Genomic DNA, 20281 nt, shown 5'->3' with positions numbered 1-20281 from the left:
GAGCTTGCAGGGATTTGTAGTTTTGCACTATGTATACTTTGACTGTAATTAGCATTTTTGAATCTGAGAGTTAATAGATCAGAATATAGTGATGAAAGTCTTGTCCGAGATAGATTTACATGGTTACCAAAACATCACACCAGGAAAAGCCTATACAAAACACAGCCATTATTTGAAGTCCTTCTAACATTTCCTATTTATGAGTACTATGATACCGCCACTGTGGGGCTCTATACCATATGTACATACGAATATAATTGTTCAATTACGAGCCTAGTTGGTTTAGCCACGGAAAAATACAGGAACCTTCCTGCTAGCCAGGATTGGCTGAGATATTGGATGGACTGGAAATGCCGAGAGATGAGTTTGGATTGGTCTGCCATGTAGCATGGTTCTGTCTATAACATAAGCTGCTCAGTATGTGTGGATAATCATTTTCACCACATAATTTTTTGAAAAAGTGTTGCTACTGCTCTCAACATTGCTGCCCTGAAGTTAATAGCGCTATCGACAAAGATCAGTGGGGAAAAGATGTGATGGACTACTTTCTGGAGGACGACCATGGCATGCTGACTCACTCTGACTGAAAGTAAATCAGACGATGGTGAAATCCCTGATTTTGGTAGAAACGTTTTCATTGAATCAGACATTGTAGAGTCTTCTGATGACAGGGATGGGGAAGAAACGCCGATCAACAGTGTGATCGCGGAAGACGTTGACAGAGTTTTTAAATCAGTGGAATGCCCGGTGTAAGCAGACTGCCAAATGCAGAGAGAGTCTAAAAGAGAACACAGAAGGCTGTGGTATAAAACAACAGCCTCCGGAACACTTCTTCAAACTAAGGGCAGCCATGGCGTCCATGACAGAGAGGGAGAAGCGTTCATCCATGTATATGGGTCAAAGTTGATTTCATTGCAAGTTAAAGCATACTATTAGCTAGCTAGCTAGCTAGCTAACATTAGCTGGCTGGCTCACGAGCTAACGTTGTGTATGATCTGTGTAGTAATATTTTTTTGTATCTTAGAAAGACATTCACATTGCTAGTTATACCCTAATGTTAGCTAGCTAGCTAACATTGAAACTAGTTGGTTAACTTTAGCTCCTGCAGATTCATGCATGGTGCATGGTAGTATGAGTTGGGATTATGGTTAATTGTATATCTAGCTAAACATCTAAACATTCGACTGCAAGAACCCATTTCACTGTACCGTTTACACCTTTTGTATTCTGTGCATCTGACAAATACACTTTTTTGTATTATAGTGTGTGTTTACCAGAGACGTTAATGTGAAGAACACCATGACCTGCACCAAAATCATTAGGACATAGGCCAAGGACTACATCAAGTGTATTTTTGCTACTACTTTCACCACTTTTAGCCTTGAATCTTTGGTTGTTTACGACATTACCTTATTCACTCTGTTTGGCACATGGCCTAATATGTGAATCCTTAAAGAGATGGGTGGGGCTAAGGCTTAAGAGGGTGTGAACCATGTGAATGGGTGCAGACAAAGAAGAGCTCTCCAGTAGGTGTACCAAAATTCTCATGAACCATTTTCCAAAAAGTGGGGTTACAAGTTAATCAACTATCAAAGCCGATTACCTTCCCATTGTTCCTCAACTCACCTGTATTTGGGGAGTTTCTCCCATTCTTCTCTGCAGATCCGGTTGGATGGGAAGCGTCGCTGCATAGCTATTTTCAGGTCTCTCCAGAGATGTTCGATAGGGTTCAATTCCTGGCTCTCGCTGGGCCACTCAGGGACATTCAGAGACTTGTCCCAAAGCCACTCCTGCGTTTCATCAAGGATCACTCTGTACTTTGCTTCATTTATCTTTCCCTTGATCCTGACTAGTCACCCAGTCCCCGCTGCTGAAAAACATCCCCGCAGCATGATGCTGCCACCACCATGCTTCACCATAGGGATGGTGCCAGGTTTCTTCCAGACGTGAAGCTTGGCATTCAGGCCAAAGAGTTCAATCTTGGTTTCATCAGACCAGAGAATCTTGTTTCTCATGGTCTGAGAGTCTTTGGTGCCTTTTGGCAAACTCCAAGCGGGCTGTCATGTGCCTTCTACTGAGGCGTAGCTTCCATCTGGCCACTCCACCATAAAGGCCAGATTGGTGCAGAAATGGTTGTCCTTCTGTAAGGTTCTCCCATCTCCATAGAGGAACTCTGGAGCTCTGTCAGAGTGACCATCGGGTTCTTGTTGTTCTCCCACGTTTGCTCAGTTTGGCCGGGCAGCCAGCTCTAGGAAGAGTCTTGGTAATTCGATATTCTTTCATTTAAGTATGATTTTATTTTTTATTTCACCTTTATTTAACCAGGTAGGCTAGTTGAGAACAAGTTCTCATTCACAACTGCGACCTGGCCAAGATAAAGCTTAGCAGTGTGAACAGACAACACAGAGTTACACATGAAGTAAACAATAAACAAGTCAATAACACAGTAAAGAAAAAAAGAGTCTATATACATTGTGTGCAAAAGGCATAGGCAAATAATTACAATTTAGCAGAATAACACTGGAGTGATAAATTAACAGATGGTCATGTGCAGGTAGAGATTCTGGTGTGCAAAAGAGCAGAAAAGTAAATAAATAAAAACAGTATGGGGATGAGGTAGGTAAAATCGGGTGGGCTATTTACCGATGGACTATGTACAGCTGCAGCGATCGATTAGCTGCTCAGATAACAGATGTTTAAAGTTGGTGAGGGAGATAAGTCTCCAACTTCAGCGATTTTTGCAATTCGTTCCAGTCACAGGCAGCAGAGAACTGGAAGGAAAGGCGGCCAAATTAGGTGTTGGCTTTAGGGATGATCAGTGAGATACACCTGCTGGAGCGCGTGCTACGGGTGGGTGTTGCCATCGTGACCAGTGAACTGAGATAAGGCGGAGCTTTACCTAGCATGGACTTGTAGATGACCTGGAGCAAGTGGGTCTGGCGACGAATATATAGTGAGGACCAGCCGCCTAGAGCATACAGGTCGCAGTGGTGGATGGTATAAGGTGCTTAAGTAACAAAACAGATGGCACTGTGATAAACTGCATCCAGTTTGCTGAGTAGAGTATTGGAAGCTATTTTGTAGATTAACCCTGTGGCACCACCATAGAGACTGCCAGAGGACCGGACAACATGCCCTCCGATTTGACACACTGAACTTTGTCTGCAAAGTAGTTGGTGAACCAGACAAGGCAGTCATTAGAAAAACAGAGGCTACTGAGTCTGCCGATAAGAATATGGTGATTGACAGAGTCGAAAGCCTTGGCCAGGTTGATGAAGACCTTAGATAGGCAGTGCAGGATGGATATAGGTATGTAACAGTTTGGGTCCAGGGTGTCTCCCCCTTTGAAGAGGGGGATGATCACGGCAGCTTTCCAGTCCTTGGGGATCTCAGACGATATGAAAGAGAGGTTGAACAGGCTGGTAATAGGGGTTGCGACAATGGTGGCGGATAGTTTCAGAAATAGAGGGTCCAGAATGTCAAGCCCAGCTGATTTTTACGGGTCCATGTTTTGTAGCTCTTTCAGAACATCTGCTATCTGGATTTGGGTAAAGGAGAAGCTGGGGAGGCTTGGGCGAGTAGCTGCGGGGGGCAGAGTTGTTGGCCGAGGTTGGAGTAGCCAGGATGAAGGCAAGGCCAGCCATTGAGAAATGCTTGTTGAAGTTTTCGATTATTGCGGATTTATCGGTGGTGACCGTGTTACTTAGCCTCAGTGCAGTGGGCAGGTGGGAGGCGGTGCTCTAGTTCTCCATGGGCTTCACAGTGTCCCAGAACTTTTTGGAGTTAGAGCTACAGGATGCAAATTCCTGCTTGAAAAAGCTGGCCTTTGATTTCCTGACTGACTGCGTGTATTGGTTCCTGACATTTGCGTATCGCAGGGACTATTCGGTGCTATTGCAGTCCGCCACAGGATGTTTTTGTGCTGGTTGAGGGCAGTCAGGTCTGGAGTGAACCAAGGGCTATATCTGTTCTTAGTTCTGCATTTTTTGAACGGAGCATGCTTATCTAAGATGGTGAGGAAGTTACTTTTATTTAAAGAATGACCAGGCATCCTCAACTGACGGGATGAGGTCAATATCCTTCCAGAATACCCGGGCCAGGTCGATTAGAAAGGCCTGCTCGCAGAAGTGTTTTAGGGAGCGTTTGACAGAGATGAGGGGTGGTTGTTTGACTGAAGACCTGTAGCGGATGATGGAGGCCATTGTGTTCTTGGGGACATTCAATGATGCAGAAATGTTTTGGGGGCATTCCCCAGATCTGTTTCTTGACACAACCCTGTCTCGGAGCTCTACGAACAATTCCTTCAACCTCATTGCTTGATTTTTGTTCTGACATGCACAGTCAACTGTGGGACCTTATATAGACAGGTGTGTCTTTCCAAATCATGTCCAATCAATTGAATTTACCACGGGTGGACTCCAATCAGGTTGTAGAAACATCTCAAGAAAGATCAATGAAAACAGGATGAGCTCAATTTCGAGTCTCATGTCAAAGGGTCTGAAAACTTATGTAAATAAGGTATTTCTTCTTTTTTTATATACATTTGCAAAGATAAAAAAACTGTTTTCACTTCGTCCTTTTGGGGTTTTGTGTGTAGCGGGATGAGGAAAAACATTATTTTAATACATTTTAGAATAAGCCTGTAATGTAACAAAATGTTGAAAAACTCAAAAGATTCTGAATACTTTCCAAATGCACTGTATATACTGTACATCTCCCATATGGCATGTCTCTTGTAATGCAGTTAACAGTCTCCCCATTGAAAGTTGCGCCCCTGATCTTCGCCATTGATGGATAGGGTTAACTTTTAATTTTATTTGCTGACACCTTACGGTCAAATTTTGGCACCAGTAGGGTAGCTATCTAGTTATATAAACCACACTACTCTGCACACAACACATGTTGTTTACAAGGCGGTACTTCTTTAAATGAAGTAAACATGTTACCATTTGTGTATTATAATGAGTTAAGGGGATGTCATCTTATCCCCTTAATAATGAATTCAAGTGTTTGACATGGGGAGAGGAAAATTACATTTATGATCAAATTTTGTCAATGTACAAGCAAAAGTCATTTTTTATACTTTGATCTGAGTTCCTTCAAATATCATCCAACTTCATGAAAAACATGGTTTTGACTGTTAATGACATTTAAAAAACTTGTTTTTATTTGTAACATATTCACTTAGGATCTCACTTGGTTGAGCCAAGATAAAGGAAGTGGATGAATGCGACAACCATGTCTCTGTCACTAACAAATACACTCATGGGTGCTAACTACACAATTTACTTGAAAGGTAAGGTACAATGGGAAATATTCGAATAAGGTTTTACACTAAGCGATGTGTTAATTTAACACTGGTTCCAGTGTGTATATGGAATTTGCTACACACACACACAACAACACACACACACACACACACAACAACACACACACACACACACACACACACACACACACACAGGTGTGAAAGTGCTGAGTGATTTCTCTCCTGCTTGGTGACTGCAGGTTAGGGCTAATGAGCTCACCCTTCAGATTCCTCTGAGGGAGAGCTGTGTGTGTGTGTGTGTGTGTGTGTGTGTGTGTGTGTGTGTGTGTGTGTGTGTGTGTGTGTGTGTGTGTTTGAACCTCTATTCCACCTTCTTCGCACACACTGCTTTTCATCTCCCCACTACTTAAATGCATCAGAGCTTGCCCAAGTCCTTTTTTTTCTCCACTCTGTCAAGCGAATCAAAAGATATTCCAAGGACACTCAAAGCTTATGTGAGTATTAAACAATGTGCTCGTTGATTAGATATGGGATGGTCCTGAAGCGATTGAATATTCAGAAAGAGTGCTCTACTTCTCTCTACTCTTTCTATACACACACACGCACACACACACCAGAGGAGGCTGGAGGAAGGGGTATAGGAGGATGTGCTCATCATAATGACTAGAATGGAATCAAACACATGGAAACAATAGGTCTGACTCACTTCCATTTATTCCATTCCAGCCCATCTACATCTCATCCCACCAGCCTTCTCTGACACACACACACACACACACACACACACACACACACACACACACACACACACACACACACACACACACACACACACACACACACACACACACACACACACACACACACACACACACACACACACACCCTCTCCTGTTGTCTCTCTCCTCATTCTTTCTCTCATGCATACATAAACATACACACTTTCAATAAACATACACTCTTTCCTGGGGGATGAGTTGTGAAGGCTCTCTCTCTGTCTGTCTGTCTGTCTGTCTGTCTGTCTGTCTGTCTGTCTGTCTGTCTGTCTGTCTGTCTGTCTGTCTGTCTGTCTGTCTGTCTGTCTGTCTGTCTGTCTTCAGTTGTTCTTCCTCTGGCTCTCTCTCATGAGCGTATTTTCTCCCCCAACTTCTCTCCCTCTTTCTCTGCAGGATCTCCACCGAGTCGCACTCTCCCAAGCTGCAGATCCGGAGCCACAGCTACCTGCGTGCGGTGAGTGAGGTTTCCATCAATAGAAGCCTGGACAGCTTGGACCCGGCAGGGCTGCTGGCCTCGCCCAAATTCCGCTCGCGAAACGAGAGCTACATGAGAGCCATGCGCACCATTAGCCAGGTTGGTGGCCCTGGGGGTGCATACCTCCCCCTGCTCCATCCCCTAACCGGCTCCTGTCTTTTCTTACACCCAAAGGCCATGCAAGGGGGAGGAAAAACAAACCCCAAATCAATCCATCGAAAAAGCTAACAACTCCAAACCAACCTCATACCAACACCAAATCAAACCCTATCCAACCCCTAATCAACTATCAAACAACCGTCCAGCAACCATCCCATCTCAGCGGCTATTTAAACCAAACCATCTCCAAACATGCAGGTGTTGTTTCCTTCAGTTCTAATGATCAGAGTCAAATTCACAGTGCTAATTAGACTACAAGAAATGCAGCCCTCCTTTTCCCTGATCCCTCCATCATCCTATCTGTCTGTTAATTCCTCCTCTGTAGACTCCAATGACGTATAGAGAAATACTCAAGTTAGGTCTTTCTCATTAGAGCTGAAACAATGTTTTCATTTTCAACAGCCAGGAAACACACATGGACTACACTGCAGGAATGTACATGTATTTATCACTGAAGTCCGGTAAAGGGAGGACAACTCATTGTAATGTCTGGAATGGAATCAATGGAATGTGTTTGATGTGTTTAATACAGTTCCATTCACTTACCCTCCACACCAGCTAACACCTGTCCTTAACAGATCAGCTAATTCCCAATGCTCTGCATCATGTAATATAGCACACATAGCCTTCTGCTGGCATACTTTACAATACAACAGCACAACAGATGCTTAATTCTCACAGCACACCTTAGAAAACGAGTGTGATGTATGTCTTACGCCACCAGTGATGCTTCACAGCCATTGTTTATAAGCATTTACTGCCATGTACACTGGCACACTTCAGAGGTCGATACAAGCGGGTGAGAGAGAGATGGGAGAATTAGGAGCACACCTAATATCACACAGGACATCACATAAAATAGGTCAATTACACCAGATATGACAGACTGACCCTAGCCCCCGCCCCCCTATTGCACCATGGATACTGGAGACTGAAGCAGGGAGGGTGGGGGATCTATAGAAAGGGGGGGTCTGAGGCACGGGGGGGGGACTGAGGATCTGTGGCCCCGTCCAATCTATACATTTATATATCTACCACACAATCTGTCTTCCTATCACATTGCATACTGTATCTACCACACATGTTCTGCAGCCCTCTCTCTCCAATCACCTGCCCCCAATCCAACATGTTGTCTCAAGCACACAGTCTCAATGTCTTACTCCCTCCTCTCCTTCAAATCCTGCCCAACCTACAGTCACAATTCTCCTAGCTAACCATCATCTACCATACTAGAGGAGTCGAATGAACGGGATGCTGTACAGTCACTATGGGACCTCTTTCTGGTTAAATTGGTTAAATTGTGCACAATACTACTTATGTCATCGATGAATATATATACAGTACCAGTCAAAAGTTTGGACAGACCTACTCTTGGAAGGGTTTGTCTTTATTTTTACTATTTTCTACATTGTAGAATAATAGTGAAGACATCAAACTATGAAATAACACATATGGAATCAAAAGTGTTAAACAAATCAAAATATATTTTATATATGAGATTCTTCAAAGTAGCCACCCTTTGCCTTGATGACAGCTTCGCACACTTTTTGCATTCTCTCAACCAGCTTCATCTGGAATGCTTTCCCAACAGTTTTGAAGGAGTTCCCACATATGCATATCCAGGCTGTATCTCAACTGGGCTTGATTGGGAGTCACATGGGGCGGAGCACAATTGGCCTAGCTTCGTCCGGGTTTGGCCGGTGTAAGCCGTCATTATAAATAAGAATTTGTTCTTAACTGACTTGCCTAGTTAAATAAAAATAAAACGTTTTAAAAATATATGCTGAGCACTTGTTGGCAGCTTTTCCTTCACTCTGCAGTCCAACTCATTCCAAACCATCTCAACTGGGTTGAGGTCGGATGATTGTGGAGGCCAGGTCAATTGATGCAGCACTCCATCACTCTAATTCTTGGTCAAATAGCCCTTACACAGTCTGGAGGTGTGTTTTGGGTCATTGTCCTGTTGAAAAACAAATGATAGTCCCACTAAGCGCAAACCAGATGGGATGTGGTATCGCTGCAGAATGCTGTGGTAGCCATGCTAGTTCTAAATAAATCACTGACAGTGTCACCAGAAAAGCACCCCAACACCATCACACCTCCTTCTCCTCCATGCATCACGGTGGGAACCACACATGCGGAGATCATCCACTCACCTACTCTGCGTCTCACAAAGACATGGCGGTTGGAACCAAAAATCTCCAATTTGGACTCATCAACACCAAAGGACAGATTTCCACTGGTCTAATGTCCATTGCTCGTGTTTCTTGGCCCAAGCAAGTCTCTTCTTATTATTGGTGTCCTTTAGTAGTGGTCTCTTTGCAGCAATTCAACCATGAAGGCCTGATTGACGCTGAACAGTTGATATGGAGATGTACAGTATCTGTTACTTGAACTCCATGAAGCATTTATTTGGGCTGCAATCTGAGGTGCAGTAAACTCTAATGAACTTATCCTCTGCAGCAGAGGTAACTCTGGGTCTTGTTTTCCTGTGGCAGTCCTCATGAGAGCCAGTTTCATCATAGCACTTGATAGTTTTTGCGTATTGACTGACCTTCATGTCTTTAAGTAATGATGGACTGTCATTTCTCTTTGCTTATTTGAGCTTTCTTGCCATAATATGGACTTGGTCTTTTACCAAATAGGGCTGTCTTCAAAATACTAACCCTACCTTGTCACAACACAACTGATTGGCTCAAATGCATTAGGAAGAAAATAAATTCCACAAATTACCTTTTAACAAGGCACACCTGTTAATTGAAATGCATTCCATGTGAATACCTCATGAAGCTGGTTGAGAGAATGCCAAAAGTGTGCAAAGCTGTCATCAAGGCAAAGGGTGGCTACTTTGAAGAATCTCATATAAAAAATATATTTTGATTTGTTTAACACTTTTTTGGCTACTACATGATTCCATATGTATTATTTAATAGTTTTGATGTCATCACCAATTATTCTACAATGTTTTTGATTGTCTTATTGCCTATTGGTCTACATATTTCTTTATAGTAATTGTGTTCCCCATACTCTATATAATCTATATGTTTCTAGATATTTGTTTGTGATGTCTTCACTATTATTTTACAATGTAGAACATAGTCAAAATAAAGAAAAACCCTTGAATAAGTAGGTGTGTCCAAACTTTTGCTTTGGTAATGTATAAATATATACCCTATATATATATAAAAGTATTTCGACATCACTTCATATGAATGGATTTGGCTATTTCAGCCACGCCCGTTGCCTACAGGTTTAGAAAATCGAGCACACAGCCATGCAATCACCATTGACAAAGATTGGCAGTAGAATGGCCTTACTGAAGAGCTCTGTGAATTTCAACGTGGCTCCGTCAAGTTCCTGCCCTGCTAGAGCTGCCCCGATCAACTGTAAATGCTGCTATTGTGAAGTGGAAACTCTAGGACTGACAGCAGCTCAGCCACATGTGATAGGCTACACAAGCTCACAGAACTGGATCACTGAGTGCTGAAGCCCGTTGCGCGTAAACATCGTCTGTCCTTGGCTGCAACACTCAATACCGAGTTCCAAACGGCCTCTGAAGCAACATCAGCACCATAATCTTCGTTAGCACCATAACCTCCGTTAGCCGCACACATGCCTAAGATCACCAGGCGCAATGCCAAGCGTCGGCTGGAGTGTTGTTGGAGCAGTTGAACTCTGGAGCAGTGGAAACACGTTCTCATGCCCAAGTACTTCTCTGCAGCTACCGCCACCACAGGTGGTGACAACCTTGGCCATGAACGCCAAAAAAAATAACTTTAATGAAGCACGTGTCATTCCTATCACTTTCTACTGGCCTCGACCTACTCACCCTGGACCAGTATGTGAGCGGAGCTGGAGCGGAGCGTGCCCAGTTTGTTTGTTGCCCTGTTTCCAAATGTCCACATGGCTGGGAGAACCTACTCAAGTAAGTAAATACATTTAGAAAATGTAAAAAAACCCGATATGCATTATTTACTAGCTAGCTACAGTGCAGGCTAACTCAAATGAGTTGCTAACATAGCTAACTAGCTGTCTAGCCAACTTTTCATACTGTATAGATAGCTAGCGAAGTGAATTATATTTTACCTCTCAGTCCTGGTCCTAGGGTTTCAAAGGGGTTCACATTTTTGGCTTTGCCTTCGCACTACACAGCTGGTTCAAATGATCAAGTCATCATCAAGCTTCAAGTGGTATTTATGCATTCATTTGTGACGCTATCCTTAATTAGATCCTGCTCTTGTCACATGCTACACATGCACACATATCTATCTATCCAAAGTTAGCATGATTTGTTATAAGGGATATTATACTTTAGTAATCAATAATGACATTATCTTCTATATTCCTACAGATACCTTGTAACTGGAGATTCCCTATTGCCTACAGTTACCGTGTAGAGCACTGCAAGGTTGGGTGACCAGGGCCATCTGGAACTAACTCCTGGGAGAATTCTGGTGTGTGAAGGCTACCTGTGTCCTTCATAACTTCATGAGGATGGACACACAGTCCAGGAAGGAATCTGCAGCTCGCCACCATGTGCCAGAGGAGAGATCTGCTGCTCTGCAGGATGCTTCAAAGATGGGGGCCAACAATGTAGCACGGGAGGCAATCCATGTGCGGGAGATCTTCCCCTCCTACTTCTTCAAAAAGGGTGCTGTTCCCTGGCAACACCATAGACTACATAATGCACAACAAAATGCTACAATAAGATCGATCCATTGTAATAAGTTGTTGTAATAAGAGTATTCTTCTATTTACTAAGCTATGTCTACTGCAGTTATAACATTCCCAGTTTCTCTCCTTTTGATTTCTTCTTCTCGGGTGAGGGTGCTGTTCAGGTAAGGTTGATGTCTGTACAAAAATAAAACCGTCTCTTTTAAGTCACTCATATTGAACAAATTCATAACAATTACACGGAACTCAAACCGGCTGCGCGCGTGCGCCATCGTGCGCTATTCAACATAATTTTATTTCACCCCCCCCCATCAAACGCGATCACGACACGCAGGTTAAAATATCAAAACAAATTCTGAACCAATGACATTAATTTGGGGACAGGTCAAAAATCATTAAACATGTATGGCAATTTAGCTAGTTAGCTTGCACTTGCTAGCTAACGTTAATTTGTCCTGGGATATAAACATTGAGTTGTTATTTTACCTGAAATGCACAAGGACCTATACTCCGACAATTAATCCACACATTAAACGGCCAACCGAATCGTTTCTAGTCATCTCTCCTCCTTCCAGGCTTTTTCATCGTTTAACTTATATGGTGATCGCATCTAAACTTTCATTGTATTACCATTACCACTTTCAGTCACCCATGTGGGTATAACCAATGAGGAGATGGCACGTGGGTACCTGCTTCTATAAACCAATGAGGAGATGGGAGAGGCAGACCTTTCTGCTCGATCTGCGTCAGAAATAGGAATGAGTTCTATTTTAGCATCACAGACGTTCGATGGCGCGCGCGAGCAGTGTGGGTGCAATAATTGAATAACATGAATTTCTACATTTATTTTGCGACTCTCGCGCACGTGACGTGTCCGGTCTGGTCAGCAGGTTAGACCCATTGGATTGTGTTGTGCAGTAAGCAGGCTCAGGTGTTTTACTGTGGCTCCTTCCACCTTCAATTAAATAGGCAAGAGGACCAACCATTGAGAATAGTAAGACACTCCATTATTTATATAATTACGTTACAGTTGAAGTCAGAAGTTTACAGGCACCTTAGCCAAATATATTTAAACTCAGTTTTTCACAATTCCTGACATTCCTAATCCTATTAAAAATTCCCAATCTTCGGTCAGTTAGGATCATCACTTTATTTAAAGAATGTGAAATGGCAGAATAATAGCAGAAAGAATGATTTATTCCGATTTTATTTATTTCGTCACATTCCCAGTGGGTCAGAAGTTTACATACACTCAATTTGTATTTGTAGCATTGCCTTTAAATTGTTTAACTTGGGTCAAATGTTCCAGGTATCATTCCACAAGCTTCCCATAATAAGTTAGGTGAATTTTGGCCCATTCCTCCTGACAGAGCTGGTGTAACTGAGTCAGGTTTGTAAGGCATCCTTGCTCGCACACGCTTTTTCAGTTCTGCCCACAAATTTTCTATGGGATTGAGGTCAGGGCTTTGTGATGGCCACTCCAATACCTTGACTTTGTTGTCCTTAAGCCATTTTGACACAATTTTGGAAGTATGCTTGGGGTCATTGTCCATTTGGAAGACCCATTTGTAACCAAGCTTTAACAGCCTGACTGATGTCTTGAGATATTGCTTCACTATATCCACATAATTTTCTTGCCTCATGATGCCATCTATTTTGTGAAGTGCAAAAGCACCCCCACAACATGATGCTACCACCCCTGTGCTTCACGGTTAAGATGGTGTTCTTCGGCTTGCAAGCCTCCCCCTTTTTCCTCCAAACATAACGATGGACATTATGGCCAAACAGTTCTATTTTTGTTTCATCAGACCAGAGGACATTTCTCCAAAAAGTACAATCTTTGTCCCCATGTGGAGTTGCAAACCATAGTCTGGATTTTTTTATGGCGGTTTTGGAGCAGTGGCTTCTTCCTTGCTGAGTGGCCTTTCAGGTTATGTCGATATAGGACTCATTTTATTGTGTAATAGATACTCTTGTACCTGTTTCCTCCAGCATTTTCACAAGGTCCTTTTGCTGTTGTTCTGGGTTTGATTTGCACTTTTCGCACCAAAGTACGTACATCTCTAGGAGACAGAATGCGTCTCCTTCCTGATGTTTATACTTGCGAACTATTGTTTGTACAGATGAACGTGGTACCTTCAGGCGTTTGGAAATTTCCCTTAAGGATGAACCAGACTTGTGGAGGTCTACAATTTTTTTCTGAAGTCTTGGCTGATTTCTTTTGATTTTCCCATGATGTCAAGCAAAGAGGCACTAAGTTTGAAGGTAGGCCTTGAAATACATCCACAGCTACACTTCCAATTGACTCAAATTATGTCAATTAGCCTATCAGAAGCTTCTAAAGCCATGATATAATTTTCTGAAATTGTCCAAGCTGTTTAAAGGCACAGTCAACTTAGTGTATGTAAATTTCTGATCCACTGGAATTGTGATACAGTAAATTATAAGTGAAATAATCTGTCTGTAAACAAGTTTGGGAAAAATTACTAAGTAGATGTCCTAACCGACGTGTCAAAGCTATAGTTTGTTAACAAGAAATGTGTGGAGTGGTTGAAAAACGAGTTTTAATCACTCGAACCTAAGTGTATGTAAACTTATGTCCTCAAGTGTCTGTGCATGTTTTTCAGTATAAAGTAATTTGCAGCCACTACTTAGTGTGGACACCAGGTGAGACCACACACATAGTTTCCTGTTGAACATTTTCTCTTTAACTACCTTATTTTCTCAACAGTCTCTCTCCTTCACTTCATCCCTCTCTCCCCCTTCTACCTAAATCCTCTCGGTTATATCAGCTTTGTCGGTGAACTCCTCCCGCATCTGATCATAGAGGGCACAGCATGATCAGAGGTGAGAGGTCACTTGGTCGGGTCAATAGGAAGTATTATTAAGGAGATCCTTCACGTTGAAATACAGATAGAGATGTAGTAGTACCAGAGTTAATGATCCAAGGTCAGTTTTGCATTTCACCTCCTGATGATTAATGACGGACAGCGTAAGAATAAAATAAGAAAAAAATGCTTAATCATGCTCTCAATCCATCTGTCTCTCGTCTGCAGATATTTTTTTGATGTGAGAGAGGAAGCCAGTCCCGTCATCGCCACTTCACCCGCTCTTAAGATAACCTTCGAGCCAACTGGGGGCCCAAGGCTGGTTAAGAGACACATGCTAGAGACACTATGTAATTGTGATGATCTGAGTGAATATTAGGGCAGCACTGTGATTCATTATTTATATGCTGTCTTCCCTGCTCCTCTGTTCTTACCTATTTCCCTTTCTGTCTTTTAAACTCTCTCACGCCTCTCTACCCACCTCCTCGTTCTTCCTCTGTTTTTATAATGCACGGCATATGTGCATTGAAGTACAGATTGAACTTGAATGTATAATATTACAATTATAATATTTATAATGCATGTATTATGTATTTACAACACCTGGATTATGAACTTCTTTCAATAAAGCGTTTCACATGATCCACTTGTTAAAATTAAGTCTGTCATTTGATAAAATACTACACATATCCTATGTCCACAGATCAATGCAGATGAAGGGAGTTAGATATTGAGATGAACCGGTTGTAGATTATTTACATGATGCTGCACTGTAGGAAGTGTAGTGAACTGTTTTTAAAATTCTGTTTCTGTATATAAATGAATTACAAATCAGCCTGTATCTATTTAAATCATGTTTCTAGTCTATTGCATAATTATAATGCGTAACCATTGCTGTCCCAGGACCAGGACTGGTCAACACTGTTAAAGTGTATCATGATAAAAACATACATGCAGACACAGCATCATTCAAAGAATGGAGTTTGATACTCCTGGTATTGGGTTTGACTGAAAAATAATGTTTCACAGACATTCATGCCTGAACCGCACCTTTATTTGCCAATAATGTACAGGCAGGGTTGGGGAGTAATGGATTACATGTCATCCGTTACATGTAAGGGATTACAAAAGCGGTAACTGTAATCCGTTACGTTACCAGCAAATATATTGTAATCAGATTACAGATACGTTTGAAAAACTATATGATTACGTTGAGGTTGTCGTTTAAAAACAGAAAGGATGTTTGCAAAAAAAAATATTCGACACTTCTCTGTTTTCTCAATGACATTCAAATCAGCATTGAAAAAAGGCACAAGTTTGTACCACCTGAGCGAGTCTGACCACAAGTCAGAGACCAATATGTTGACACACCAAATGGGTTTGATGGATCCCGGGTAAAGAGCAGGAATAGGCTTTTGTAGGCTACTGTCCAAGCTATGTCTTCCAATGGTGTGACTGCTGTCGTCATCCAAAGATTATCCAACTTGAATAAACGCTTGGAGGTGAGGACGACAGCAGTGGTGTAGTTTACAGTGATACGGATATCACTTATTATTGATATCTACAGCACATTGATGTGAATCACACTACTGCACTCTCATTTAGCTATTTGCGCTTTACGGATTGTGGTTGTTGTGGATGGCAGTTCACAAATATAAATGTGTATTTGAACCCAATAACGGTCGAATTCAAGACGTTTAAGCTGCCTATCAATCATTGTTTTTGAAACCAGTGGACAGTCAGTGAAAAATGTGCTCTTGCAGCAGCTGCATAGTGCAGATCCCAGCCTATGGAATAAAAAGTTTGCCTTTTATTGCTCAATTCATGCTGATACAAAAGGGACAATCTGTAGTTTCTACATCCATCTTTGGACTAATGAATTACATTACATACAGTGCCAGTCAAATGTTTGGACACACCTTCTCATTCACAGGTTTTGCTTTATTTTTACTATTTTCTACATTGTAGAATAATAGTGAAAACATCAACACTATGAAATAACACATACGGAATCATATAGTAACCAAAAAAGTGTTAAACAAATCAAAATAGATTTTAGATTCTTGAAAGTAGCCACCCTTTTGCCTTCATAACAGCTTTGCACACTCTTGGCGTTCTCTCAACCAACTTCAGGGTCGAGAGAAATGCATTTCAATTAACAGGTGTGCCTTGTTAAAAGTTCATTTGTGGAATTTGGCATTCTCTCAACCAGCTTCATGAGGAATAATTTTCCAACCGTCTTCAAATCCATTTTATTTGTCACATACACATGGTTAGCAGATGTTAATGCGAGTGTAGCGAAATGCTTGTGCTTCTAGTTCCGACAATGCAGTAATAACCAACAAGTAATCTAACTAACAATTCCAAAACTACTGTCTTATACACACAAGTGTAAGGGGATAAAGAATATGTACATAAAGATATATGAATGAGTGATGGTACAGAGCGGCATAGGCAAGATACAGTAGATGGTATCGAGTACAGTATATACATATGAGAGGAGTATGTAAACAAAGTGGCATAGTTAAAGTGGCTAGTGATACATGTATTCCATAAAGATGCAGTAGATGATATAGAGTACAGTATATACGTATACATATGAGATGAATAATGTAGGGTATGTAAACATTATATTAGGTAGCATTGTTTAAAGTGGCTAGTGATATATTTCCCATCATTTCCCATCAATTCCCATTATTAAAGTGGCTGGAGTTGAGTCAGTGTGTTGGCAGCAGCCAATCAATGTTAGTGGTTGCTGTTTAACAGCCTGATGGCCTTGAGATAGAAGCTGTTTTTCAGTCTCTCGGTCCCAGCTTTGATGCACATGTACTGACCTCGCCTTCTGGATGATAGCGGGGTGAACAGGCAGTAGCTCGGGTGGTTGTTGTCCTTGATGATCTTTATGGCCTTCCTGTAACATCGGGTGGTGTAGGTGTCCTGGAGGGCAGGTAGTTTGCCGCCGGTGATGCGTTATGCAGACCTCACTACCCTCTGGAGAGCCTTACAGTTGTGGGCGGAGCAGTTGCCGTACCAGGATGCTCTCGATTGTGCATCTGTAGAAGTTTGTGAGTGCTTTTGGTGACAAGCCGAATTTCTTCAGCCTCCTGAGGTTGAAGAGGCGCTGCTGCGCCTTCTTCACGATGCTGTCTTTGTGGGTGGACCAATTCAGTTGGTCTGTGATGTGTAAACCGAGGAACTTAAAACTTACTACCCTCTCCACTACTGTTCCATCGATGTGGATAGGGGGGTGTTCCCTCTGCTGTTTCCTGAAGTCCACAATCATCTCCTTAGTTTTGTTGACGTTGAGTGTGAGTTTATTTTCCTGACACCACACTCCGAGGGCCCTCACATCCTCCCTGTAGGCCGTCTCCTCGTTGTTGATAATCAAGCCTACCACTGTTGTGTCGACCGCAAACTTGATGATTGAGTTGGAGGTGTGCGTGGCCACGCAGTCTTGGGTGAACAGGGAGTACAGGAGAGGGCTCAGAACGCACCCTTGTGGGGCCCCAGTGTTGAGGATCAGCGGGGTGGAGATGTTGTTGCCTACCCTCACCACCTAGGGGCGGCCCGTCAGGAAGTCCAGTACCCAGTTGCACAGGGCGGGGTCGAGACCCAGGGTCTCGAGCTTGATGACGAGCTTGGAGGGTACTATGGTGTTAAATGCCGAGCTGTAGTCGATGAACAGCATTCTCACGTAGGTATTCCTCTTGTCCAGATGGGTTAGGGCAGTGTGCAGTGTGGTTGAGATTGCATCGTCTGTGTACCTATTTGGGCGTTAAGCAAATTGGAGTGGGTCTAGGGTGTCAGGTAGGGTGGAGGTGATATGGTCTTTGACTAGTCTCTCAAAGCACTTCAAGATGACGGAAGTGAGTGCTACGGGGCGGTAGTCGTTTAGCTCAGTTACCTTAGCTTTCTTGGGAACAGGAACAATGCTGGCCCTCTTGAATCATGTGGGAACAACAGACTGGGATAGGGATTGATTGAATATGTCCGTAAACACACCAGCCAGCTGGTCTGCACATGCTCTTGAAGGAGTTCCCACATATGCTGAGCACTTGTTGGCTGCTTTTCCTTCACTCTGAGTTCCAACTCTTGCCAAACTATCTTATTGGATTGTGGAGGCCAGGTCAGCTGATGCAGCACTCCATCACTCTCCTTCTTGGTCAAATAGTCCTACCACAGCCTGGAGATGTGTTTTGGTTCATTGCCCTGTTGAAAAACAAATGACAGTCCCACTAAGTGCAAACCAAATGGGATGGAGTATCACTGCAGAATGCTGTGGTGCAAAAGGTGCAAAATCAAGGTGACTTACAAAGATGAGGACCAAGAGCAAGAGAGGGAATGCGGTGATGTTGTGTCTACAAAAATAAAGAATCATTGTGGAATCTGAAAAGACACATATCACGAAAGCATGATAGTGTACTTATTACATGCAGATAGATAAGTGTGTCATTGTAGAAAAATATTTAGAAACAAAAAATCTATGTTTCGTTAATCTATACAATAGTCCAATACTTTCGCACCAATAGGCTTGGAGTGTTCCCACATTGAAGGAGCTTTCTGTTTTGATAGGTTATTGGTTATTTTGCCTAAAAACTTTTAGGCCTACCTGTAGAAAATTTGCCTGGCAATAGTAGCCAAAGGGGTGTTTAGCTTCCCCAGTGGCTCTGCAAGTGTGGAGATGATATTCTCTGCTGTTGGCCTGCTCTCCAGGCACCATCGCATGAGCCGGAATCCACAGACTGGCCAAACTTGTGTTTTCAAAAATGAATTCACCACTGAGCTTAATAAGGCATTAAAAAATATATATGTATTAAATTCTAAGTAAGTCACAGCCTATATGCACAATTTATAGACTATAATGATTTAATACAACTAAATGGTGTTTAAATGCTGAGCGCTTTATGTCCCTACCAGCCTATTGTGTCACACTCACAAATGCTTCACAATGTATTCCTTTGTAGGCTATAGCCTTGAAATAATATAAATAACATAGATTTTTGACTACTTTCTACATTGTAGAATAATAGTGAAGACATCAAAAGTATGAAATGGGATCATATGTGTAACCAAAAAACTGTTAAATCGAAGTAGATTTTAGATTTTAGATTCTTCAAAGTAGCCACCCTTTGCCTTGATGACAGCTTTGCACACTGGCATTCTCTCAACCAGCTTCATGAGGTAGTATCCTGGAACGCATTTCAATTAACAGGTTGCCTTGTTAAAAGTTCATTTGTGGAATTTGGTACACAGAAGATAGCCCTGTTTTCAGGCTATGACCTTAGAGATCCCTGTTTATTCTCTATATTTTGGTTAGGTCAGAGTGTGACTAGGGTGGGTACTCTAGTTTTTGTATAGCTATGTTTTCTTTCTTTGTTGACCTAGTATGGTTCCCAATCAGAGGCAGCTGCCTATCGTTGTCTCTGATTGGGGATCATACTTAGGCAGCCCTTTATCCCACCTTCAGTTGTGGGATCTTGTCTTGTTTGGTTGCATGTATTTTTGCACGATGAAGCTTTTCCTTCTTGTAGTGTTTTTTTTTTTTTGCTGGTTCACATATTAATAAAATATGATGAACTTCAAATCACGCTGCGCCTTGGTCTACCCTTAACGATGAACGTTACAGAAGATCCCACCACCACGGACCAAGCAGCGTGGTCAGGAGGACTGGACCTGGGAGGAAATTCTAGAGGGAGCAGGACCCTGGAAAAGGGCCAGGGAGTATCGCCTTCCGAAGGAGGAGATAGAGGCAGCGAAAGCTTTTTTGGGGGGAGGCACACTGGAAGATTGGCGGAGTCAGGGTTCAGACCTGAGCCAACTCCCCGTGCTTACCGTGGGTGACCGGTCAAGCACCGTGTCATCCGGTTCTGTGCACCATGCCTTCAGTGCGCATCCACAGCCCGGTGCGCTCTGTACAAGTTCCCCGCAGTTGCCGTGCTAGAGTGGGCTTTCATCCAGGACCGATTGTGCTGGCTCAGCGCTCCTGGCCTCCGGTGCGTCTCTTCGGTCCAGGATATCCTGCGCCAGCTCTATGCACAGTATCTCCAGTTCGCCAGCACAGCCCAGTGCAGCCTGTTCCAGCTCCCCTCAGTTGCCGTGC

General features: G+C 42.7%; 1 protein-coding gene across 2 annotated transcripts in view; it reads left to right on the top strand.

Annotated features, from left to right (window-relative positions):
• The window catches only part of LOC135522592 (disks large-associated protein 1-like), a 238898-nt gene that overhangs the window by 152071 nt on the left and 66546 nt on the right, over positions 1-20281 (top strand). The window contains exon 5 of one of the 2 annotated variants that reach the window (XM_064949012.1): positions 6439-6499. In XM_064949012.1, the coding sequence (XP_064805084.1) occupies positions 6439-6499 (61 nt within the window). Of the gene's footprint in view, positions 1-6438; positions 6620-20281 lie in introns of both variants that reach the window. The other variant, XM_064949011.1, reaches the window with a different exon arrangement.

This window comes from Oncorhynchus masou, chromosome 30 (assembly GCF_036934945.1).
Source record: "Oncorhynchus masou masou isolate Uvic2021 chromosome 30, UVic_Omas_1.1, whole genome shotgun sequence".
NCBI classification, from domain to species: domain Eukaryota; kingdom Metazoa; phylum Chordata; class Actinopteri; order Salmoniformes; family Salmonidae; genus Oncorhynchus; species Oncorhynchus masou.
The sequence above is the reverse complement of the archived record's forward strand: the minus strand, read 5'-3'. Positions and strand labels throughout refer to the sequence as shown.